This window comes from Bufo gargarizans, chromosome 4 (assembly GCF_014858855.1).
Source record: "Bufo gargarizans isolate SCDJY-AF-19 chromosome 4, ASM1485885v1, whole genome shotgun sequence".
In the NCBI taxonomy this organism is placed as follows: Eukaryota; Metazoa; Chordata; class Amphibia; order Anura; family Bufonidae; genus Bufo; species Bufo gargarizans.
The window spans coordinates 84,849,934-84,876,542 of record NC_058083.1 but is presented as its reverse complement, the minus strand read 5'-3'; the positions used below and the strand labels follow the sequence as shown (position 1 = coordinate 84,876,542).

Sequence of the window (26,609 nt, the reverse complement as noted above, 5' to 3'; positions counted from 1 at the left end):
TACTAATGGAGACAGTTGGACAGTCATAGAAGGTTTGTTGCCCAAAAAGTAATTATTTCGTTTCATAGGAATAGATGAACTGGCCCTTGATTAGCCTGGGGAAGACAGGATATGTTCAGGTTTGGCACTTTAATTCTCAATCTTGTTTATGAGAAACATTAGCTCCCAATTACTGCTATGTGACAGCTCATCTTTTCTATAGAGGTAGTGGAACTTAGTATTCAAATTAGTGGAGGTCCATTTAATACATGGACAGCCTCAGGCTCCAGGCTCTTGAGCCATTTGAGTTCCAAGAAGGGTTGTCCTTATGGGACCTTCACCTATAATTGCTCATTTGTTGGGTCCATTTGTACTCTCCGCTTCAGGACATTGTTTTTGAAAATAACATTTAGCTCATGAAGACCTCATCTATTGAACATTTAGGACCATCCTAATGGAGACAGTTGGACAGTCTCTGAAGGTTAGATGCCTAAAAAGGTCATTATTTAGTTTTAACAAGCTAGATGAACAGGCCCTTGAGACCCAACAAATGGTAGAAGGATGTAGTATTCAAATTAATGGATGCCTATTTAATACATTGAAAACCTAAGTTCACCAGGGCTTTGAGCCATTCTAAGCAATTCTAGGAATGTCTAAGAAGGAGTAGCGCTGTCCTATAAGGGTTGACCTAATTGAACATTTGCCCATAACCACTCATTTGTTGGGTCCATACCTAATCTCCTCTTCACAACATTTTGAAATAGCATTTAGCCCATGATGACTATATCCATTAAACATGATAGAAGACCATCCTAATGGAGACAGTTGGACAGTCCCAGTGGGTTAGTTGCATAAAAAAGATCATTATTTAGCTTCATGGGGATAGCTCTTTTGGATATGTTAAAGTGTGTAAAATTGATAAAAATAAATGTACAAATCCAGTAATAGATAAGAAATGAGTAGAGTAATGGGAACTGGTTACTGAATCCCTTCTGGTCATGTTTAGTTCATGGAATTGAAGATCATTGACCTGTGGAAGCTTTACTTGCTCTCAGTTTGGGATGTTAATGCTTCAAGTGTTATCCAGTTTTACGGTATTGATCATGGGATGTGAGACACTGGAAGGGAAAGAGGAGGGACGAGTGGTAATAGTGCTGGGGCAGATGGGGAAGGTCTATGATGGTATCGACATGGAGGAGTGACCTCTGGTGTCTACACTTTATCAGCGGTCTGTAATTAAGGTCACTAAATTGAAATGCAGCTACTGCTTGTCTTCAGTCAAAAATTTCCATTTGTTTTTAGCTTTGATATTTACAGTAAAATGAACATTGTATCAGTTATTTCTGGCAATGCTACATAATTAATAGAAAAACCATTTACTAAGTGGAATTTCAACTTTAGCTTGACGCCTTTCATGTTGAAGCATGACACAACATATTTCCCTTTTTTTCCCATGCTTTCTTTTAATGATTTTTCTCTGCCCTACAGTAAGACATACCACATTGTAAAGCTAATATATTCCAGGCTGTGACCTCTGTGACCTATTGAAATAAATGGAAACCATAATAGAATGCAATAGAAGAAATTTACATTGTCTGTTTGCGGAATGCATGAAGGCAGTCATGTGGCGGTTCTTGCTACAGGACAGGTGTATCCGCCAGTAGTAGGAACAGCCATAGGGCCGCAAAGCCGAATTTCCTTGTGCTTGTGGTAACAAATCTATTTTCCCTGACATGAGGTAAATAAAAAGCATACTCACCTCATCCGTTTGAGCGTGAAGAACCCGCCGCTGCTGTCTTGATCCCGTGCGAAATCTCGTGCGCAGTAACGTATGACGATTTTGCACTAGATCTTGAATCCAGATGGCGGTGGCGGGCTCTTCACGATCAAATGGATGAGGTAAGTACGATTTAATTAATTTATTTTTATTATAGACCTTAATATTAATGTCAGATGCCGCAATCAGCGATGAATGTGGCATCTAAGGGGTAAAATGACTGGGGGGGTTTAGCAATCATAGTTCCCTGTCATTGCACCCACTACTTACAAAGCTTACTGGCCCAGACCATGTGATATTACATTAATCGTTCACGTGGTTTAGGCACCATAGAAGTAAAGGGGCTGAGGGCGATACCAAGCCCAGCCGCTATACAATGTATGGAGTTGTGCTTGGTGAGCTGAGAGAAGGCTGCGGGGTTACTACGAGCGCCAGTGCCTTCTAAAACAGCTGATCAGCAGGGATCCCGGGTGTCAGATCCCCACCGATCCAGAGGATAGGTCATCAGTTTAAAAATTTCGGAAAATCTCTTTAACACTTATATGCAGTGCATGCTACACAAATATCTTCATATCAGTCCTGTAAAATATTTAGTCCTGTAAAAGTTGTTTTGATCCAATTATTTTGCATCCCATTCAGGCTAAGTTCACATTTACGCCGAGGAGATTATCGAACACCTTGAAGGAACCTGATGGAGCCCATTATGTCAGTAGGGTTCTTCGGCCTTGGTGGTATCCCTCAAAAGACAGGGTCAGCCCTGTGTCACGGTTCTGTTAGAGATGTAAAGCACAGGCCAGAGGTTGAGATGGGCAGTAAAAGGCCATTGGTCACACATTCATTGAACGTGCACATGAACATGTCCTGCAGTTTAGGCTACTTTCACACTAGCGTTCGGGGCTCCGCTTGCGAGTTCCGTTTAAAGGCTCTCACAAGCGGCCCCGAACGCATCCGTACGGCCCCAATGCATTCTGAGTGGATGCGGATCTGCTCAGAATGCATCAGTCTGGCAGCGTTTGGGATCCTCTCCGCACAGCCAGGCGGACACCCGAACGCTGCCAGCTGGACAAACAGTCTGGCACCGTTTGGCCTCCGCTCCGCTCAGCAGGCGGACACCTGAAAGCTGCTTGCAGCGTTCGGGTGACCGCCTGGCCGTGCGGAGGCAAACGGATCCGTCCAGACTTACAATGTAAGTCAATGGGGACGGATCCGTTTGAATTTGACACTATATGGCTCAATTTTCTAACGGATCCCTCCCCCATTGACTTTCAATGTAAATTCTGGACGGATCCGTCTGAAGCTACTTTCACACTTAGAATTTTTTCTACAATATAATGCAGACGGATCCGTTCTGAACGGATCCCATCGTCTGCATTATAGGAGTGGATCTGTCTGGGCAGACCCCAGACGGATCTGCTCTGAACGCAAGTGTGAAAGTAGCCTTACTGAGTTCCTGGACCCTTTTAAAATTTCTGTCAATGATATCAAGATATTCTAATCACACATTTGATCATATTTTAGGTAAAAGTCTGGGGCATTAATATGCGTGGAGCGCTTCAGAATGTAGTCCAGATTTAAAGTATTTTATAGGAAGTGGATGTTTTTTCGAATCCTCTGACATTTCTGAATGTGATAAGATTTCAGATCAGACCAAAGCAGATTTCTCATTAATATGCCCGAGGAGTTCAACCCCAAACATATGCCTAGATAACATTCAAATGCAGATTGGTGCAGCCCGGGTTGCCATATGTCTTGTCATCTTCAACAGCAGCGAACACCTGAAAGATGAACTTGTTTTATGGGCAGCATTATGCCCGCCGGGAAATATATTTCTCAAATCTTGTCCTCTGTAGAAACACGGGTAGCAGCTGCTTCTAAGAAACATGTCCTTAGTGTGCGAACAGGAGGGGGAATATGAGGGGGAAGCAGATGCATTGTGGCTTCCCAAAGGGTTACTCACACTGCTGGTGGTCTGCATTTTATCTCTCCTGGTTACAAGCAGCACAATAATGTAGAATGAAAAGACCTCACTGGGAAAACAGGGTAAAGGCTTAAATAATGTCAATCTTACGTGGTAACACCAATGGATGATACAAATGTCATTTTTACGCCAGGTTTTCCGAATCAGACTGAATCTAATGACCACGGCTCTTGTCAGTCAGTGGCTTAATCTCATGTTCAGATGTAGGAGACTGAATATATCATTTAAAGGGTTTCTGTCACCAGATTTAACCCTATTAAGCTAGCTGACATTAGCGATGTGCTAATAGCTAAACCTAAATAGCCTATTCCTACTTTTATCTATGCCCCCGTTACGCCAGAAATATAACTTTTATAATATGCTAATTAGCCTCTAGGCGCAGGGGGGGGCATTGTTCCTGCTCCCAAAATTGTGGGTGTGGAGTGGTTGGGGAAGAAGAGGCCGATTGCATGGCAGGCCTGTCTTATTCACCATTTTCTACGCCTGTTTTAGGCATAAAAAAAGGTCTAAATGTAAGACAGCAAGGGAGCTGGGTCAAATTTAGAACTGGATGAGGATCCGCTGAATTTATGGAGAGGCCTCACGCCTTTTCATAACTTCGGCAGAACCAACGCCAGTTTAGGGGTTTATTAAGACCGGCGTCTAAAATGGCAGTCTTAATAAATGTGTCCCTTGCACCACGATTCTGTCTTAAAATTCTGTCTCAAAGTAAGCCAACCAATAGTTGGATTACAGGCACAGTAGACAACATTGTCTATCCTGAACCACCTCAGCTGGATTTTTTATGAGGCTTTTTTACCCTATAAAGTAGGGGTTGGTAAAATAGCTGAAAAAATTCCATTGCTTTAACATGTTGTGTTTTGTAAAAAACAAAAAACAAAAACAAACAAAAAAAAAACAATCTACCCTCATGGGTCATGAATGGACCACCAGACCCATCTTGACACTGGGGTTATCAATATGTAGGACTGCAGAAAATAGACTGAAGAAGCCTTTCCTCCTGAAGTTACTTCTATGTCATGTCATATAAACTGTTCCCATGTAGAAATGAGTGCATTGATCCACCCGATTCTTGACTCGTCGGCCGGTGGGACACATCGGGTGAATTGAAGTTCATGGCTCTGGGCTGACAGACAAGGCCGATTGATTTTCTCCTCTCCATTTCCATCTAAATATCTGTTAGGAAAATCATTGCGTTAACATTTTTGTTGTGATGCTTAATATGGCAATTGGATCTGAGACTGCTGGTTTACAACTTTCCATTCCAAGTCTCTAGCCGTCTCACCCTATTATCATCTGCAGAGACAAATTAGTACCCACGTGCGACCTCTAATTGCAGGGCCCCTGGTCCTTGCGGGACTTAGGCACAGATTATAAAAAGCACATTGATTGCAGTCTGTGTTCCTAATGCCCCACTGTCATCTTTGGATCACTTAGCAATTCTAGTTTATATAACTCTTCTTTTAGCACCATGACTTCATAGTCCGCAGGTGAATGGCATTGTGGGATTGCATTTTCCACTTAGCTGGCATGTACGCAATAAGCAACCTTTGCATGTTGGGGATTCTGTAACCTCGGTGACATGAGACTGCTTTTGTAAGACTATTCAGAATGTCATGAAAGAATTTAAAGGGATTTTCTTATTAAGACACCTTATCCCTATCCACAGAATAGGTGGCGGTCTGTCCACTGGGGTCCCCACCTATCATAAGAATGGGGGCCCGTTCTCTCAATTTGAATACATGCGTGTCCACTGCACCATTCAATTCTATAGGGCTGCCAGATACAGCCCAGTAGAGCTAATTAGAGCACCAGTGCACATACGTGACCTCTCTCATGTCATATCAAGCTGCTTCTATTACTAGGGGCCTAGCTAGAGGGGGTGCACCTGGCTCTGGTGCCTCAGGGGTCTAAAACCCACCTAAGAAAACACTAGAATTATGAAAGGTGCACAGTAGGTGGAGGACCCTGTCACAGTTTTTGCATGGATGCCAGGAACTTCCCAGGGATTATCTACAGCAGTGTTCCTCAACTCCAGTCCTCAGGACCCACCTGCCGGTCATGTTTTCAGGATTTCTTTAGTATTGAGCAGGTGATATAATTATTGTCAATGCATCAGGACTTACCATTCATTCTGTGGGATACTCTCAAATCCTGATGGACAGGAGTTGGGGAACCCTGATGTAGAGGATTTGTATATTTTTTGGAAGCACACTGCTCCCTTTCTCCTACAGGACTACCCATTTATACTGGTCAAAATGTGACATTTCATGTACTGTATAAGGTTCATCTGTTCAATCTCTCGGTCTTATCATGGGCACATCTTGTGGGTTAGAGGCTTACTTGCTGTAGATTTTGCAAACACCTATACGGACACACTGTACGGAAATGTCTGGCGGTGAAAGTGTTATACCGAAGCCTACAATGACTCAAGCAGCTGAGCTCAGAATGACGTGAAATGGAAACACGTCCAGGGACGCGGGACTTCCAGTCTGAGGGGAATATCCTCTACAAGGTGTACGCGATGGAAACTATTAACTTCTTCATTGCCAGTGTCTGAGGAAAAATAATTCTCTGAAGGCGTCATCACTAACACTAAACATGCCATGAACTGCAAAACAAGGGCAAGAAAGTTTTATCACATATTCAGTTTATGAAAGTTACCAGATCTTCTCTTACACGAGGCTGGGGCACACGTGTGGGGTGCCTCTTATTTTGTGGTGATATAGAAAAAGGGGTTATATTTGGAGCTTCTTAATATATTTATGTTACATAGCATTATATAATAATATGTTTTAAGGCCGATTCATTGGCCTGTATTTGTGGGAGGGGCTCTGCCACGCTATTTAGGTTCCATTCCCCCTCCCCTACATCCTACGTCTGCTCAACACACCCACCCTTCCCACCCTCCTTTTCATCATCTCACCAGGGGATGGCCTCCTTCAGTCATCCCTACGACGTTGCGGTTACGGCACAAATCAAACCGTTTAGTTAACTACCAGTTAGGGTCCCGGTACAGGGGTAGCCCCGACCACAAATAATATAGTAGAATGTATCTATAGTAATAATATTTATATAAGATAAGACTTTGCCTGGTCGGGCAGTAAGCGTTTAGCAGACAGCTGGCCATACACATTAGATCACTATAAGACAAATTTTTTCTTCAGCTGACAGCTATCTCTCCCCGGCCCCTATGTGCACATGCATGTCAGGCTGAGCCAAGCATGCATGGTTCCTGAATGAGGAGAGGGGAGAATATTGCTGCCAGATGACACTGCCCACCTGCCTGATTTATATCTTCTGTGTCATCTGCCATTCGGCGGTTCATGTGGCCCCCATAATGATTAGTTGGGGTTCAGCAGACATTCATCGAATGTGTACGGCTAGCCTTGGTCTGCTTATGAGCTCCTTATTGAAATGCGCAGATTGTGACAGTGGCACATAGCAGCACGGCGTCCTTGGAAATGATATTTTAATGTTGGCAAACAGCAGCAGCTGTGGTTGTGTCTGCACTAACAAAAATACAATTATCAATATGAATGACAGATGGATTTCATTTACTCATTTAATCTGCTCCATGTGATAGATGTGGTGATGGCATCTGAAAAATTCCAGCCATAGGTTTCTGAGTTGATATGGTAAAATTGTATGAAGAACATAGTGGTGATATAATACAATGCCCCCATGAGGTGGGCTTAAAGGGGTTTTCCGGGAATATTATGGTATTTGCTCATGTAGTTGCTTACCTCATGTACATCTTCTCCATGGTTTTTCTTTTGAACTCTCCTAACTAGTTTTTACCTATCACTCTGGTTTGTTTCCATCCTTTATGTAGCACTTGTTGCTCTATCCAACCAAACCCATGATGCACCTCCAGGTAGTTTATAGCTCCTCCCACCCAGCTAGTTACATAGACACTCCCCTATCACTGCCCCTAACAATGCCCAGCTAGTTTATAGCCCCTCCCACATAGTTACATAGACACTCCCCTATCACTGACACGCCCATGGACATTACAGGAAGTAAGAAAGAACTGCATGGACATTGTCATGTGACCACAGCCCATAATGGGAGATAGGAGCATTAAAGGTAAAAGATATACATTAAAAAATTACAGCCATCTTCATAAATGATTATTTTAACCCCTTAGTGACCAAGCGTCTTTCTTCATTTTTTCATGGTCTCGTTCCAAGAGCTATAACTTTTTTATTTTTCCGTCTATATAGCTTTACGGGACAAGTTGTAGTTTTTAATGGCACCATTTTGGGGTACACATAACTTTCTGATTAATTTTTTTTAACTCTTTCTGGGAGGGAGATGGGGAAAAATAGCAATACTGCCACTGCGTTTTTACATTATAAATTTTACGGCGTTCATTTTTCGGTACAAATAACATAATATCTTTATTCTCTGGGACAGTACGATTACAGTGATACTAAATACTTATAACTTTTTTTAATTTTTACTACTTTTTTTTCCAATAAAACCCTTTTTATTAACCCAAAAAATGATTTTGCATTGCCACTTCACAAGACCCATAACTTTTTTTTTAAATATATATATGGAGTTGTGTGAGGGCTTGATTTTTGAGAGACAACTTGTATTTTTCATTGGTATCATTTTGGAGTAAATTCCGCTTTTTGATCGCTTGTTACGTTTTTTTCGGTGGAAACTAAGAATAAATTAGAAATTCAGTTTGTTTGTTTTTTACGGCGTTCACCGTAGGGGATAATTTATGTAATATTTATGTAGTCCGGGTCGTTACGGACGCAGCAATACCAAACATATGTGGGATATTTTCTTTTTGCAATTTTTTTCATTGAAAAGCGTATTTTCAATGGAAAAAAGCATATTTTTCATTTTATGGAATTTTTTTATTTAATAAATGTGTATTTTTTTTTTACTACTTAAAATTCCCACAAGGGGACTATAATATACAGTATTTTGATTGCTTTTAAAATGTAATGCATTATCTCTATAATGCATTACATTTCAATAACAATGCTTTTCAAAGATTGACCAGCAGGCTGCATCAGAGAGGCACAGCCTGCTGGAGAGAACTGCAGACAGGCTCGGAGCCCTGAACGGAAGCAAGGTAAGCTTCCCAACACATCAGCACCCCGCAATCTTATTTTCGGGGTGCTGATGGGAGACAGAGGGAGTCCGCTCAATCTGTTATCACTTTACATGCAGTGGGCGCCATTGCGCCCGGCATGTAAAGGGTTAAACAGCCCGGATCGGCACTTCTGCCGGTCAGGGCTATTAGAGCAGGGCCCCGGCTCATGTGAGAGCCGGGTCCGTGCTCCCCGCAGCACGGGGGAGCCGTGCAGGGCTTAGACTGGGCCGTCGTAAAAACGCGGCGGCCCAGCCTAAGGCCCCTTAGTGACCGCCGTAAAAAGGCATATGGGTGGTCACTAAGGGGTTAAAGGATGTTGACGCAAAAAGGAAAGCCCTTTAATGATGGTATAATGTGATATCTCATCAGATAAGCTTTTATTGGAGAACACTTAGAGATAATCTTAGACTTTAGTTTTTACTGTAGTTCCAACAAGAAGCGCTCCATGAGGCGACATGTCTGAATGTCCTTCCCTAGAAGCAGATCAGTAAGAGGAAACCTCTGTAATAAGACATCTGATGGGGAAAAGCAGATTAGTATGGAATCCAACAGAGAAAAACTCAAGTACAGCTGTAAAGCAACCATGAGGCTTTATGAGAAGGACCAAGAATCCCACAGCATCCCAGGTTGTCAATGTTTTTGTAAAATACGATTTTCTTTCTCCTTGGAAATACTTTGAGGGATGGACATTTTGAGGACTGATGGCTTCTCATCCACATGTCACCTGAGCAATACAGTTGAATATGTATTACATTTTAGAACTTAATAAACCACTAAGTACTGTACATACCAGCACTGATTCATTTAGAGGGAAAAGTAATGTGCGAATCTCCAGAAATTGGATTTGGGTCTGATTCTACCTTATCAGCGTCCTATTCAGTTTGGACCAGAATTGATTCGACCCAAATCACAAGTGTCAAATCTAATGCCCTAAAAAGCTGTGGATGACATTCTGGTGTTCCTTCTCTTTCTCTCTCGTCAAAAAATCTCCTGAATCAAATTAGCAAAATTCCGGATTCTATAGAATTTTTTGGGGAAAAAGTTGTTTCCAATTTTGATTGTACAGATTCGATTAGCTCATCTCTAATAGGGAGTTTTATTCTCCGGGTAACCTGCTTTTCTAATTGGACTTCTCATTACTGTACAGCAGGAGCTGACAACTGTGTGAAGTGGCAATTCTTTAACGAGTATAGTAGTCATCATTCTCTCTACATACTGTCAGCACTTACTTATCCCTTATTACTTATTTATTCCCTTCCCGCCTGCAGTGAACTAATAATAAGGCAGTCATTCATACCTAGCCCATCATTTACTCATTTTAGATTTTTCTGGTGACATTTTTCCAGTTTTTTGTGTCTATCTTTTTTGACCACGTCCTATTTCTATCAGTGTTTTTTCTACACATTTGACGATTGACCTTACGCACATATTTCATCATGGCTCACATAGCGTTTTGCCTCCCCAATAATGGACATTACACCATGTATTTACAGTTCGCCATCCTTCTCTTTTCCATCACATGTACATGACATCCTCTCTGGGAATGTTCTGAGCAATGGGGATTGAGGTAGTGCTGCTGCTGACGTACGGTGGAGTTGGCTGCAGGCGGATGATTCCAAAGTGTCTCTGAGGGACCTGTTCAGCTCACTTAACCCTCTGTGTCACACAGTAGTATTGGCTCCAGCTCATTCTAGGCTGTTTATCTTTTGATCAGACAACCCAGAAGCCCCACAACCTGCTATTGGAGATATGACTTAAAAAAAATAAAAAAAACTCTTGTACTGTTGTATCTATGGGACATGGACATTTCATTGAAATTCTTCCCTCTTGGATTCAAACCTTGGCAGTGTCAATGATGGGACCACCCATGGCAATGAACTCACCAGGCCGTGGCGCTTTGTCGGCCTATGAATAGAGGTTCTTCTAATGCAGATAATCTCCTAGTTTACAAAAGACATGAAACAAATCCACTGTTACAGTAGTTTGGTAGTTTACTGTGTAATTTAGGGAAATGCTTGTCTTTTTGGTTACATCAAGACTTGTGAAAGGAGGATCAGAAGGCCTATTTGAGGACCATGGCTTGAAATAATAATAATAATAATAATAATCTTTATTTATATAGCGCCAACATATTCCGCAGCGCTTTACAATTCAGGGGTTCATGTACAAACAGAGTCATAAATAACAGAGCAACAAACAAGTCAATAATGAGGGCCCTGCTCGCAAGAGCTTACAATCTATGAGGAGAAAATTACAAATCTGCTTCTTCGTCTGGCTATTGTACTAAAAGAGATTTGTACCATATAGAAACGTACAGGTTAAGGCTGCATGCACACGACCATATGTATTTTGTGGTCCGCAAACTTCAAATACGGCCCACAAACCACGGATCTACAAAGTACGGATACTTGCCATGTGCATTCCTCACTTTCCTCGGTCTCTGTTATAGAAATGGCTATTCCTGTCCACAAAACAGACAAGAGTAAGGCCTCATGCACACGACCGTTGTTTTGGTCCGCATCCGAGCTGCAGTATTTGCGGCTTGGATGCGGACCCATTCACTTCAATGGGGCCGCAATAGATGCGGACAACACTCTGTGTGCTTTCCGCATTCGTTGCTCCGTTCCGTGGTCCGCCCCAAAAAATATAACCTGTCCTATTGTCTGTTTTGCGGACAAGAATAGGCAGTGATATCCGCAATACACACAACGGTCGTGTGCATGAGGCCTAAGACATGTTTTATAGTTTGCGGAATGGCCAAATGGATGTGGAGAGACAAGAATGATATCTGTGTGTCATCTGCATTTTTTGTTGCCCCATAGAAATGAATCGGTCCAGATAGGATGTGGACCAAAAATGCATTTGCGTGCATGAGACCTAAATCTGCTGTATCTGTAGACAGGCAAAATGTGCCTATACAATTCCATCAGTATATAGAAGAGACAATCTTGTACAATCATGTTTTTACCCTGCAATGTCAATGCTAGCATGACCACAGTCCATGTCATAAAGGTCACAATTGAAACGCCATGGGCGAGATGAGACACGGTCGTGACCACCTCCCGGCCGGGAAACAGCAGGGCGCTCTGGCACGCTGCTGTTTCAGTAGCTTTCATTGCCGTGCACGAGAGGTACGGAGACAGCGTAGCACAGCAAGCTATACTGTTTCTGGGTTAGGGATATAGCATAGCAGAGCGCTGGAGCATTCTGCTGTTGCCCAGACGGGAGGTGATCAAGAGTCTCATCTCGCCTTAGTAACGGCAAGATGAGACAACTCCTTTACGGCCTACATTTACACGTTTTTTTAAGTAATTGAAGTCGATGACGCCATTCACATGGCCGCTTTTTTAACAGCCAGTGAATATCAGTTTTCACGGCCAGGTGGACCCCACTGAAATCAAAGGGACTGTTTTTAATGGCAGTTAGATAGGAGTGCACCCGTCTAACAGCCATTAAAAATGGGTATACTAGTGCAAAATGACCTTTTATGGGTTAAAAGAAAATCACTCACTTCATCCACTTGCACTCGCAAAGGCAGTGACATTGAAAAACTTGCGCTCAAGAGTGATGCCATCACCAGGGGAGCACATGGTGACATCATGATGCTTAAGTTCAGGTCCTTCATCATCAAGAGAGGAGCTACTGGCTCTCCGCGTCCAAGTGGATGGAGGACATTATTACTGCTGAATACCACTGTGGGGGAGAATATTACTGCTGGGGGCCACTATGGGGCCTGTTATGTGTACTGTAGGGGTTTGAATTTTATTAAAAAAAGGCCAACGAAAATCATCAATTTTTAATAATCGTCAAAAACGGATGCAAAACGGCCATTAAAAACGTCCAGATGGCATGGATGCAAAAAATTGGTTGAAAATGGCCACAATGTGTCTGTTTTTCATGGCCATTTTTTTTTCAATTTCATGTGAATGTAGCCTGAGGCTATTTTCAGTATTAGTACATGAAATTATTTTATTTCTGTGTCCCATTTATTTTTTTGTGGACTGCATGCGGAACTATTTATTTCAATGGGTCCGCAAAAAAACTGAGGGTACTCCGTGTGCATTCCATTTTCGTATGTCCCTATGTCTGTTCCGCTAAAAAAAATTGAACATGTCCTATTATTGTCCACATTACAGACAAGGATAGGACTGTTCTATTAGGGGCCAGCTGTTACGTTCCACAAAATATGGAATGCACACCGACGTCATCCATCCGTGTTTTGCGGACCGCAAAATACATACGGTCGTGTGCATGAGCCCTTAGTGATAGTAGTAGAATCTGGTAGCAGTTCTGCTGACAGTAGTGAACTTCCTGTGCAATAGTCCTTTGTACAATAATAATATTTTCTGTATTAGGTTAATAACAATCCTCTATGTACATACAGTAAGTCCTGTGCAAGAGCTTTCTGTACTGACCATAATTCTAGAAGGAAGTAAGACAAGAGTAAAGCATGTCAGGCTCCAGCCCAGGCACCATGTGCATTATGTTTGATTATTCCCAAAGCACACACAAAAAAGACATTGTCAGGACGTTCCCCACATTACAGTGTGGAGAGTTCATATACAACGAATACATACAGGAAGTAAAGGCAAGACAATGAGAAAGACGAAATTACTTGCGTACATTAAAATGCAGACATGTATGCAACAAGATGTGACTTGTCTGGTGACGTATAGTATATGGATTGAGTATACTGTATGTGGTTGCAACTTAGAGATGCATAAAATACAGATGTCTCCTTCCCAACCTTTCTTCTTGGTTCAACATGTCCTGAGATATGTGGGGAGAGATGATGTGCTTACAAAATAGATATGGTGATATTTTGTCACAAGATGTCTATCCTATGTGTGTCTACTGTACATGAGACCACCCAGTGGTTGTTTTGACAATTGCAGCCTGTCAATGGTTTTACTGGCAAAGTGTTGAATTTGTTTCATGAGAAGGAAAGGTTGGACACACAGCTCTTAATCATTAAAACATTCTTCTTTCTCAAATGCTAGTCAAACGCTGAACATTTTTATATTTCATGAGGATCGGTTGGGTAATTGTGGAGAAGGGGATAGAACAAGAACTTGACATTGTACAGGAGTTTCCTGTGTTCACAGCTTAGTGGGTCAATCATTTTCTTCGACCATGTGCGTTGGTGTGAGATTTTTCTAAAAAATAGTTTTCAGGATGCTGTCTGATAAAGGACCCGAAATGTATCTGCAATTCTGGTAGCGCTTTTCATAGTGTTTTTTTTTTTTTCTTACAAAAGTGATATATGAGAATAGCTACATACATGGCATTTTGTTTTCTTTATGGGGAGGTTGTTTTTGGGGTCAGTGGAATTTTCAGCAAAATGAAGCAGGCTCTAGGTATGGCTTTTCTGGCATTTTTTTTATAGGCTTCTCTTTAAAACTTGAAAAACACAAAATAATGGTTGAAACACATTGCAATTTTTGAAAGCAAACATATCGTAGCTTAAAAGTGAGTGTACAGTAACCCTAAGAGAAATGGAATTCTTATAATAATCAAGAGTATTAATTTCCTCACAATTGCCCCGGATTGTTGGTATGATAATCCTATTGGGGCAGATGTCTTTTCTACTGGAATTTGTTTAAAAAGTAGAATAAATTGGCAGAATTTTGGTAATTTGGCACAACTAAATTTTCTAAACTTGTTTCAAGCTTGCTTGAAGAGGAAGAGTGGCTTATTTGGAAGGGACATTGTCTAAGGTGTGAGCTTTGCACCAAAATTGCACTACAATTCTGGCATAAAATTCTGCCTCAAATTAAGCTAATCAATAGTTGGTATAGAGTCAGGGAAAAGTGAGCCACTGTAATAGATTTGGTAAAGATCTATACAGCATTTCTAAGCTTTCACCATCTACAGCAGTGTTTCTCAACTCCAGTCCTCAGGACTCACCTGCCGGTCATATTTTCAGGATTCCCTTAGTATTAAGCAGGTGATATAATTAGTGTCAGTGCATCAGGATTTACCACAGGTAGTCATTCTGTGGGAAATTCTTAAATGATGGTGGATCCTGAGGACTGGAGTTGAGGAACACTGATCTACAGGATTAGTAAATATGCTCCAATACTGTACTGGTCCAATATAAGCTAATAAGTTCTCCATTACATCCAACTTTTACAGATTTCTGGATAGAAAACCTGACCACCATGACTGAGGTCCATCCCTAATCTCTCTCCATCCACAAAAGATCATGTTTTAATTAGAGTAGGAAATGTTCATATTTAGATTTCAGGTTAATAGTGTATGTTTTTGTATTGTTGTAGATATCTCGGTAGGCTTAATATTGCCTATTTGTGGATGGAGGGTGTGATGGTTGAATACCAAATGTAAAACTACACCAGGGTTCCATTTGTATAGCTGCATCTTCATATATTTCAAGGAGATGTCTCATTATTATATAGGGCGTCCTCCACTTAGGCCCCTTTCTATGTCTCAGAGCATAGAATCACAAATAGCTGTTCTTGGTGACCTGGGGTGTTCATGTATTATATCGCCAGCCATTCATTGGATGGCCATTGTCTAAGACCTACATTTCTACAAATCTATGCTGGCTCCAGCTTCCATGAGAATAATAGTTGATTTACTGGTTTCTGGAGCCAGATCCCAAGTAATCAAGAGATCATTTGACAAAGCCGCTCTCCTACCATCGCTTAATTGACAAATCGGTTCTCTTACCATCTACCATTATTCTGTAGCAATAATAAATCAGCATAGAATGGGATCATTAAATTCTGAAGATGTTATGACGCACTGGGCTTTAAGGTTGGTCAAGATAACTTTACACTGGTTCGCAGCTTAGCAGCCGAGTGCCCTTTGAACCACTGGCGCAATATAATATTCCTATTTTAATTGCCCAATATGGTTAATTTGGTCTTAGTAAAGCTGTGTGATCAGGGACTAAATGAAGCCGAATTCCCATCTACTAAATGAGATTTCTTTTTCGCAGCGTCCCAGCATTGTACCGGGGAAACCACTAGAGGAACAGAGCTTGTGTATTCTGCACAAGTCATATATAGTTCCAGGTCTGCCTTGATTCACACTTTGTTGAACAAACGATTTGTTCTGCAATTAGCCTCTAGCTGGGGAGCTTATTAAACCCTGAGATCTCCGGGGATCTCAGGCTTAAGGTCAAGGAGAAAGTGTAAATTACCATCGCTGGCGAGGAAGAAATGCTATTGCTGCATGCGGGAAATGTACATGTATGAAGTGAAAGAGTCAATAGTAGCCTGTTATTTAAGCAAACACAAGCTGTGACGGACAGTAGTCTGCCATTACTTGTAACCTTTAGTGTGGCGAGGCTCCAGGCACGTGCTGGATCCAAGGCGGCAGCTGGAATGAAACAGCAAATTAAATACCCGCATGGAGAAAGGATAACACTTCATATATGCGGCTTGAGTTTTAAACAAGAGGACCAGGGCCATTCCTCAGGGAAAGAGAAATCAGGTTTTCTAGATTGCTCAGTAGCAAATAAACTAGTTAATGGCCTTACTACACAGTGATTAGATCCTAGATGCTTTCATATTGTGCATATCAGTCCCTTTTCCAGTGGGGTCATTGGTCATAATTTAGTTTCCTTATCTGACTAGAGTCAATTTCTTAGGAACCAGTTAAACGGACTGAGCACATGATTAACTAATGTGATGCAAACATTCATGTAGGCAATTTACTTGTATGGACTTATAACCAGTTCAGCGCTTTTAGATCCAGCAGTCTCCAGTTGCCTCCTCAAGTCCCATTCTCAACATGGTAGGACTTGTGAGCAGACCACTCCATCAGCCTCCTCAGATACTGGATGCACAGTGGTTTTCAATGTAGGAGGCTGATGGATGGATGTGGAATAGTGATGTTGTGCAAGCACTGCAGAAGGATATGCTGACAAGGGGGTAGTGCTTCTGAATGTAAAAGATTGGAACTCAATTAGTAATGTGTTTATATGACCAAATTGCATACACGGTAAATGATTATAAAGCTTTAAAGGGGTTTTCTGTGAATCTTCACTATTTATTTATGGCCTCGGGTGTGTAGACCACAGCTCTGGTCCAGCGTACTGGCTCCTGTTCACCCATCTTCCAGTCTTTGGCTTGTTTACCTCCAGCTAGGATATGGACATGATCTCCTGCACTGCTGCAGCCTATGGCTGGCTTCAGTGGCAATGTCATGGCTGGGTCACGTGCCACTTGGAGACACATACCATACTCCCCCATACACATACATGTTTGGTACAGCCAGACAAAAGAGAAAGCCACTGCAAGAAACTTCTGGTGGAAGCTTCTTTTCAGAGAAGAAAAGGATTGGGCAAAAATATTTACTTCACCCAATCCTTCTCTCCCCAGACAGATGGTGTTGGAAGCTCCCCATATAATTAGACTGCCATCCGAACCTGGGGAGTTCTTAGAGGGTTTGTCCGATAATACGCTAATGTATATGGGCACCTTAAAGCTGGCCATACTCATTTCATGTTGGTTGGTTCAATTGTTTTCCCCACCGCTCTCCCTCCCGACCGCACATACACATGTACGCCAATGCATATGGTCTGAATGGGTAGTGTGGTTGCTGTCAGATACCTCCACGAAGAGATTATTTAACCCCCCTTTAAGAACAAAAAGATTTTTGAAAAAGACAATCTGGTTCAGGGGGTGTGACCAAAATGTATCTAAAAGTGCACGGCCAGACAAGGTGTAGGAAGAGTGAACCGGGACAGTGCAATGATAATGAAGATGTGCCTAAATAGATGGACAGTTTTATTGCTCCTTGGGTCATGAACCTAATGATGTGTTGTGTACTAAGCAAGAGTAATTAAGACATACTCATCAATGAAGACCCATCTTATCATGGATGTCTCCAGTATGTTAATAGTCTACAGTCAGGGATGGGTTACAAAGAACCTCTTACTGCAAAAAATAAAGCACAGCATGAGCCACGGAGAAGAAAAGTCATATAAACCATCTCCCAGAAATGTTCTTGCAAATGACAGTCCAGCAAAAGACAATCCCGTCTATTTGATCAGATCATTAAGTTTCTAAATTATCTTGTCCTATAAAAATGCTTATTATGTTATACGTAGAGCTGTTTTATAGATATTTTATATACGGATCAGTAGTCTACCATGGATTCATACCGGACTTCCATTGTGTCTCCAGTTTTATACAGAAGCACAATGAGGCCTGTTCCCTTGAATGGACATAGCATGCTCCACTACACATCATAGTACAGCCCTGTTCTCCCATAGAAGCACTGGTTCTGGAAACTCAAGAGTGACACAATATTGTACCGTATGTGTATGAATCCCTAAAGAACCATAAGGACTTTGAGTGCTGCCATACAAGCTTCTGACAAGGGCCAATATACATATACAACAGTTAAGCTACCTCCTGCCCACGCTTGTCAGCACAATGCCCGTCAGCAGGAGGGAAAGAGGGAGCCCGGCGCCCGTGTGAAGGGGCAGCAACTCAGGCACGGCGCGCGGGGCTAACACTGCCTTTTTGTAGTTTATCCATTAACTGCTTCACTAATTTCCTAATTGAGAACATAGGAGCTCAGTGCATCCGTGCACATAACTGTAAGTGATCAGACAACTGAAAACGACTTAATTAGTATGTACAGATGTAGTAGAGTTAACACTCATGCTTTATGAGACGTGTTATCTAAACTAAATGCGTTAAGCAAACACCTTCAATTGCTTTTCAATAGCTTTTGTTTCAAGATAACGCGATGAGTTAGGCTACTTTCACGTCATGGACGAATCCGTTCAGATAATACAGGCGTCTGCATCCGCTCAGAACGGGTCCGTTTGTATTATCTTTAACATAGCCGAAAAACAATGGAGGATGGATCCATTTTCTATTGTGCCAGATTGTGTCAGTGAAAACGGATCCGCCCCCATTGACTTCCATTGTGTGCCAGGACGGATCCGTTTGGCTCAGTTTCATCAGACGGACACCACAACACTGCAGGCAGGGTTTTGGTGTCTCCGTCTCTAAAGCGGAATGGAGACGGAACGGAGGCAAACTGATGCATTCTGAGCGGATCCTTTTCCATTCAGAATACATTAGGGTAAAACTGATCCGTTTTGGGCGGCTTGTGAGAGCAATGAACGGATCTCTGAAACGGAAAGCCAAAGCGCCAGTGTGAAAGTAGACTAAAGAGTTTGTGTGTTAACCCTGCTACATGTATGGGTATCAGTACGCTAAATAGAGAAAAAACAGAACCGTGACTATGATGTATTGTAGGAGCTCATATCTGGAACCTCGAGCATTGTATGGTGGCTACACATATGGTTTCACCAATGCTATGTAAAGACAAGTCTCCAAACATTGCTTAGGGCACAATGACCTGGGCCTCACTTTAGGTCTAGCGGGCATGGGGAAACTGTTGTCCTCTTTAGGACATGTGTGACCGAGGTGTCTATCGTCTTCTCTTGCTGACACTTTACAGGCAAATGACATCTCTTTGTTTTTCTTGATACAGTAATGAAGTCTGATGCACTGCACCCCTGTGTTCTTACATCATGTACAGGTGAGAGGCACTTGTGGAGACCCCACATCACATAGTGGTCATCCGTCTGTCATAGAGCTCGCCATAGAAAAGATGAGCGCTATTCCACTCCACAGATTCTGTTCATCCATGTTGTCCATGCCCATTGTTTTATTTACCGCATAATGGATGTAATGATGCTATGCACGATGGAGATCGCTGGCCCAGGAATATTAGTTTTTAGAAGATACGACAGATTAAGATTCAGGAACGATTTACATATTATTGGCCCATTTTACCCTCTCCGAAATCCCATAATCTCACCCTGAACAGATAGAATTTGACCAGTCTCATTTGTACAGTAGATATTTAGATTTGCTAAAATCTATTTAAATATCCGCAATGCTTCTATGACTTTTTTCCTTTTTTGTGTTTCATCTGATAACATTTTGAAATTCAGTTTCGATGGGTTTCCTATGTTTCATCTCCAACCATTATCCTTATTGTTATTTGTGCTGAGAAATGATGAGGGAAAATAGCACTGACATATTCGGTGGCGCTTTACCAACTTGGTGAGAAACAAATGAACAAACAATGAGACAAAAGAAGAGAGGATGCTACCTAGAAGTGCTTGCAGTCTCAATAGAATGGGAGCCATGTGACCCAGGAGCTACTCGGGGGAGATGAAACCATCATAGGGTGGTTTCACACTACACTTTTCTGTTGGCGTATTTTCTTTTTTAAACTAAACCACTGTGTCCAGATGTTACATGTAAAACATCCTACTTAGGCCTCATGCACACGGTCGTTGTTGGACGGTGCCCATGCTGCAGACTACAGGGCCGCCGAATGCGGGCGCACGGCCCATTCACTTGAATTTGCATCCGACGGTCCGCACTGCAAGAAAGCGGTGTGGAGGCAGGGGCAGAAAACGGTGCACAAATGGCGGGGCCTGTATATTGCAGACCCGCTGTTTGCGGACCGCAATACGGGCACTGGCCAACATCGGCCGTGTGCATGAGGCCAAACACAGATTTTTTTGTTGGGCATTTAAAGACAGTTGTTTGCTAGACGTAAATTACAGCATGCTCTGGCTGGAGTATGTTTTCAGACACCTCTGTATGGACTGTTGTATAGAAAAAAAAGATTTTTATAAAACACTAGAATTTCATGGTGTTTTAAGTCAGTCTAATGCTTCCGTCTTGAGTTATTACCCCATTTTCTACATCACTCCTTTACTGGAGAAAGATTGAGATAATTTTTGCGACTTTTTAAAAACTAGTGTTGATCGAGCATGCTCGGCCAAACACCAGTTCGGCTCGAGCATCTCGATGCTCGTCACAGAGCGGTATTCGGCCGAATACAGCATGCGCTCGAGCGCAATGCTTGGATCTCCTCCCCGCATGTTTCTTGGCTGCTATGCAGCCAATAAACGTGCAGGTAAGTACTGCCCTCACTGTAATGCCGTAGCCATGTTGGTTACTGCCATTACAGTGATTGGCTGGCCGGAACGTGTCATCGCATGCTATATAGCACCTGATGACGTGTGTTCGGCTCAGTCTTAGGGTCCATTCACACGTCCGCAGTTTGCTAAAACTTTATAGACCCAAAAGTCCTTTTAAGGACTGTTGTGTGTGGCAGCAATATCTATTTTTAGTGCATCCTGCGCTAAATAGCGTGCAATAGTTAGGCCGCTGCAGACAGTGACATTAGCTGCGCCACATCTCCAGTGTAAAGTGTGTGCATCCAAAAAATATCTGTGAAATACAGTGTACTTTTTCCATAGTTGCTGCAGACAGTAACATTACCAGCGCCACATCTGCAGTGCAACATGTACGCTTAAAACATGTATCTGTGACATGCAGTGTACTTTTTCAATAAACAGTGTCCGCTTTTGACAGCGACATAAGCTGCGCCACATCTACTGTGTACAGTGTGCGCATTCAAAAAATATCTGTGACATCTAGTGTATTTTTCGCTTCTGACAGTGACATTACCAGCGCCACATCTGCAGTGTAACGTGTGCACTGAAAAAATGTATCTGTGACATACAGTGTACTTTTCCAATAGACGGTGTCCACTTCTGACAGTGACATTACCAGCGCCACATCTGCAGTGTAACGCGTGTGCATAAAATTTTTGTCTGTGACATACAGTGTACTTTTTACGTAGACGCTTTGGACAGGGACATTACTGGTGGTACCTCTCCTGTATAACGTTTCCCCATCCCAAATACCTGTGACATTCCCTGTAATTTTTTTATTAGCCGCTGGTGACAGCATTGACATTATCTGCGGGATATCTCCTGTGTGATGTTTCCACATCCCAAATACCTTTTTAAATTTTTTTGCGCATACACTTCCAAATCCTACTGTATGTGTGACAGACTTTCAAGCATATATAACATTTAATATGAAGAAGGCGAGCAGTAAGGGATGGGGAAGTGGCCGTAATGCTGATGGTGCACGCAGAGGCCGTGGTCCTAGGCACGTTGAAACTGTGCCTGCTGCCAGAGCACAAGAAAAACAATCATCCATGATACCTAGCTTCATGTCCCAGTTTGCAGGGCGGCGCAGGACACCACTCTTGAAGTCAGACCAGTGCGACCAGGTGGTAGGTTGGATTGCAGCAGATAATGCTTCCAGTCAGTTGAGCACCACCCTGTCTTCCACAAAGTCCAGTCTCAGTAGCCAAGAGTCTGGTCAACACAATCCTCATCCTGATCCTCCTTCCTCCCACCATGGAGAGTCAGGGCAAAGAAGTGATCCCACACTCGGATATTTCGAGGAGCTCTTTTCAGCGCCACTCCTTGATTTGGCCCTCTCACCAAGCATGCTTGAAGAGGGACAGATCCTGTGCCCTGATTCCCAAGCTCTTGAGCATCCACAGTCACAAGAAGATGACAGTGGGGAACAGCAATTACTCAAGAGGTTGATGAAGAGGATGAGACACAGTTGTCAATCACTGAGGTTGTGGTTAGGCTAACAAGTCAGGAGGATGAGCAGAGTGAGGAAGTGGAAGAGGAGGTGGTGGACGATGAAGTCACTGACCCAAACTGGGAAGGTGATAAGCTGAGTGAGGACAGCAGTACAAGGGGGGGGGGGGGGGGGGGATCTGCAGCACCGCAACAGGCTGGAAGAGGCAGTGGGGTGGCAAATGGGAAAAGGCGAGCCACACCAAACAGGGCCACAACTGTTCCACAGAGCACTCCCTTGCAGAAATCTCCCTTGCCAAGGGGTAGGTGTTCCGCAGTATGGCGCTTTTTTGAGGAAAGTGCGTACAACAAAAGAATAGTAGTTTGCAACCTGTTCTGTACCAAAATGAGTTCTTCTATCAGGCTTGCGCTCTCAGCGAGCTCTGACACGCTCCAACTGCCTCTCTGCCATTTTCTGTGTGAGGGAGACCCCTAGTGGATATGACTTTACAGATTTTTTGGGTGGATGCAAGCATATTTTTTAAATGAAGTGATTTAGAAATGTGATAGTCACACCATTATCTATTAAATGAAATTGTGTGAAAGTGACTCTTTAAACTTTAGAAGCTTTATACATTGTTCAAGAAAACCAGCATGATAAAGCTTGTGTGTTAATGCGCCAGGAATTATTTTAATGCCTGCTAGATCTGTAGTGAATGGATGCACCAAAGGTGATATGTACATAGCCTTATACCATGCCTCTCCTGAGTGATAGTTCAGAGCAGATGTTTGTGCAACCGGTGTCTTTGTACCATCTCATCAACTGTTTCTCATGCACTTGCTTTACAATGTGAAGGGTAATTTCAAAGAGAGCAGATCTTACAACTTCTGTCACTGATGTCTTAAAATACACATTTTTTCATACTTTTTTACTTCATTCTTTGTCCTAAACATAAAGGGAAAACGTGTGAAGGACAGACGTGATACAGGGAGACTATTCATTTTAAACTTGCTGCTGCATGAAAAGATCTGGTTGTATTATTGGCATTATGACTTGGGTAGATTATATTAAAGGTGGTGCCCAATGTCCATACTTCCTTTGTTAGAAGTGTGCTCTAACTATGCTTACAGGATGTTCTGCTGCTAAAATATCTTGTAATCAGCTGGAATTTGTGTGGGATTATTGCAAGAAGTGATAATTCCCCCTGCAGTGCCTCCACTTGAGAAATCAAGGGGCTGTACATGCACTATCATGCCTGGTCTCCCTGAGACAGAGAGACAACTTTTATTCACTCTATGCTCTTGCTAATCCTGGGCAGGGTTAGACATGGGGTTCCTTGGGTCCACCAGAAAATGTATTGTCTCAAAAGGGAGCTCTAAATCTTTTTTCTCCTGGACTTTTGGGACCCAATAAGATATTAGCACCTTGGCCCACCAGAGGATCCGCTACTTGTCCTGAAAGGGGAATTTTCTCTATTGACTCAAATAAAAACTGTACTAAATTGTATATTTAACAGGTAAATACATGCATTAATATAAGGACTAACATTTTTACATTATTTGTTATAGTGACCTTGCTCGATTCCATGTCTGCCCTGGGAGACCTGGGATGGGTGGCATATCCACAAGAAGGGGTAAGTATCTGAATGCCTACACTCTTTCGTATACAATACAGTGGCGTGAATGCAACTGTTTAGCACAAGATACATGGATGAGAACAAAGTTGATAATACCTGCATTCTATTGTATGGGAACCATGCAGTTTTAGGGTGTAGTCATGGAGCACTTGGATCAGAGAGTTAAAGGGGCTGTCCGGGTTCAGAGCTGAACCCGGCCATACCCAAAATTTCACCCAGGCGGCCCCCTGATCTTAGCATCGGAGAATTTTATGCTCCGATGCTCTCCTTTGCCCTGTGCTGGATTGCGCAGGGCAAGGGCTCTTTAATTTACAATAACACACTTCCGGGCGGAGGCTTCCGCTCAGCAGTGTGTTCAGTGACATTACTGGCTCTGATGGGCAGGCTTTAGCGCTGCCCTAGCTGTTTAACAGGCTAGGGCAGCGCTAAAGCCCACCCATCAGTGCCGGTGACGTCACAGGGTTCACTGGTGGGTGGAAGCCCCCACCTGGTAGCCCTATGGAGAGCCTCGTATGTCACCGGAACTCCAGAAAATGCTTTTGCCCTGCGCAATTTAGCACAAACTGCTCCGATGCTCAAGTCAGGGGGGCTGCCTGGGAGAAAATGGGGATATATCCAAGTTCAGCTCTGAACCTGGACAACCCCTTTAAAATGGGTTAAGATTACGATGATGAGAACCCAATTAGAATGTTATTATGTACCTTAAGTTAACAAGCTAAGGGAAGAGAATAATAATAGTATAATCTGGTATGCTTAAATATAATTTGAATAAAATTTCCTCGTACAAAGGCTTGTGACAAGCACTCAGTTAAATCCAAAACCTAGTTAGTATTTTCAGACTTAATGAGATGATGCTAAATTTTAAATTTTTTCCCTGTAATTATGGTTTCTGAAGCAAAAACTGTGTCGTATGCATTAAATTGGAGGAAAATTTGGATTCTAATTAGTTACAGTAGACCAAGTCTTGAGGCTTCTACTAATCCTAAATCTTCATAATTTGGTCCATTTTTAAACCAAAGACTGGATTTCTAACTTCTCTAGAATATTTAAGCCATACATCGAACTGTATTGGTTCCTTCATCTCTTATATTATTTTGTCCATAGAGCAGTCCAAATATTGAGTAAGGATGTTTCTGAGTATGTTCTCAAAATTTCTTAAATCTGTTTCTCTTTGTCAACAGTGGGAAGAAATCAGTGTAATGGATGAAAGAAACACCCCAATGAGAACGTACCAGGTTTGCAATGTCTTAGAGGTCAACCAAAATAACTGGCTGAGAACCAGTTGGATCCCTAGAGGCAGTGCTCAACGTGTCTACATCGAAATCAAGTTTACCCTACGAGACTGTAACAGCCTACCTGGAGTATCAGGCACCTGCAAAGAGACCTTCAACATGTATTACTATGACTCTAACTACAGCAATCTTCGTCACATCCCAGAGAACCAGTTCATTAAAATAGACACTATCGCTGCAGATGAAAGTTTCACCCAAGTGGATGTTGGAGACAGGGTCATGAAGCTAAATACAGAGGTTAGAGACATAAGTAACTTGTACAAGAAGGGGTTCTATTTAGCTTTCCAAGATGTTGGAGCTTGCATTGCCCTGGTATCAGTCAGGGTATTTTATAAGAAATGTCCAACTACGATACGCAATTTGGCCGTGTTTCCAGACACTGTTACTGGAGGAGACTCAGCTCTGGTGGAGGTTAAAGGATCATGTGTGAATAACTCAGTGGAGTTTGATGCACCCAAGATGTACTGCAGTGCTGACGGAGGGTGGCTGGTGCCCATTGGCCGATGTTTTTGTAAGCTCGGCTATGAAGAGAAGAAGAATAGATGTCAACGTAAGTAAAAGTATTGTATTGTTTGAATGCAGGAAAAATTGTTTTAAGTATGATTTTAAACTGCTGCTATCTAGTTTTACATTTATCTCGCAAAGATTTTCATTAAACGCTAGAAACAGGGATTTAGCAAGGAGAATCTTTTTGGTATATCTGTTGCTCTTTCCCTGTTTAGAGTGATGAAGTGTACTGTATTTGTTTATATACTTGTCTTCTAAACCATGCATCGCAAGTAATGCAACACTTCCATCTACACTGTTTGTGCCTTACGTGGTCCTAAAAATGAGTTTGTGGTATGAACTTTTTATTATATTTCAGACCATTTTCCATGTGTGGCATCTTTAGATTTTTTTTTTTTTTTGAGGATAGGTTAACATGGAATTTTTGGACGTGGTTTTGAGGCAGATCGTCCCTGCACGTTTTTCAGCCAAGGATCCGTGGATCCAGCAGGAAGGCCTTTACTCCTTTTTAATACACTTCTGGCTAGAAAATATCAATACAAATATATTCCTGGATAACAACCTATCTCCAGTAATCGAGTACATCTAGCACCTACCATTATTATCACTGTTTAAGAAAGGCATCCCTGTTAAAGTGTGCAACCCCCATAAGTTTACGGTTGATCAAAATAGCCAAAGCAGTTGTTCATGAAATGTAACCACAAGCAAACAGTTTGAATGTCATCATCATTTGGAAAGAAGTTAGCCATGTTTTTCCACATTTAGTCTGATAGTCGCTGTCATTGGACATGTATGGCCAGTTTCAATTATTGCAATCGTCAATATATACTAAAATGTTCAACCATCAACCTGCTTCTATCTAAAGACTATGGCCACTTTATTATTTCAATGACTTAACGACCAAAATATCTTGAGTAAAGA

General features: G+C 42.2%; 1 protein-coding gene across 2 annotated transcripts in view; it reads left to right on the top strand.

The window, feature by feature from the left end:
* LOC122934297 (ephrin type-A receptor 3-like) overlaps positions 1-26,609 on the top strand; it is a 259,114-nt gene that overhangs the window by 13,148 nt on the left and 219,357 nt on the right. Inside the window, exons 2-4 of one of the 2 annotated variants that reach the window (XM_044289665.1) lie at positions 19,333-19,380; positions 23,822-23,886; positions 25,071-25,731. In XM_044289665.1, coding sequence (XP_044145600.1) covers positions 19,333-19,380; positions 23,822-23,886; positions 25,071-25,731 — 774 coding nt within the window. The remainder of the gene's footprint in view (positions 1-19,332; positions 19,381-23,821; positions 23,887-25,070; positions 25,732-26,609) is intronic. The other variant, XM_044289666.1, reaches the window with a different exon arrangement.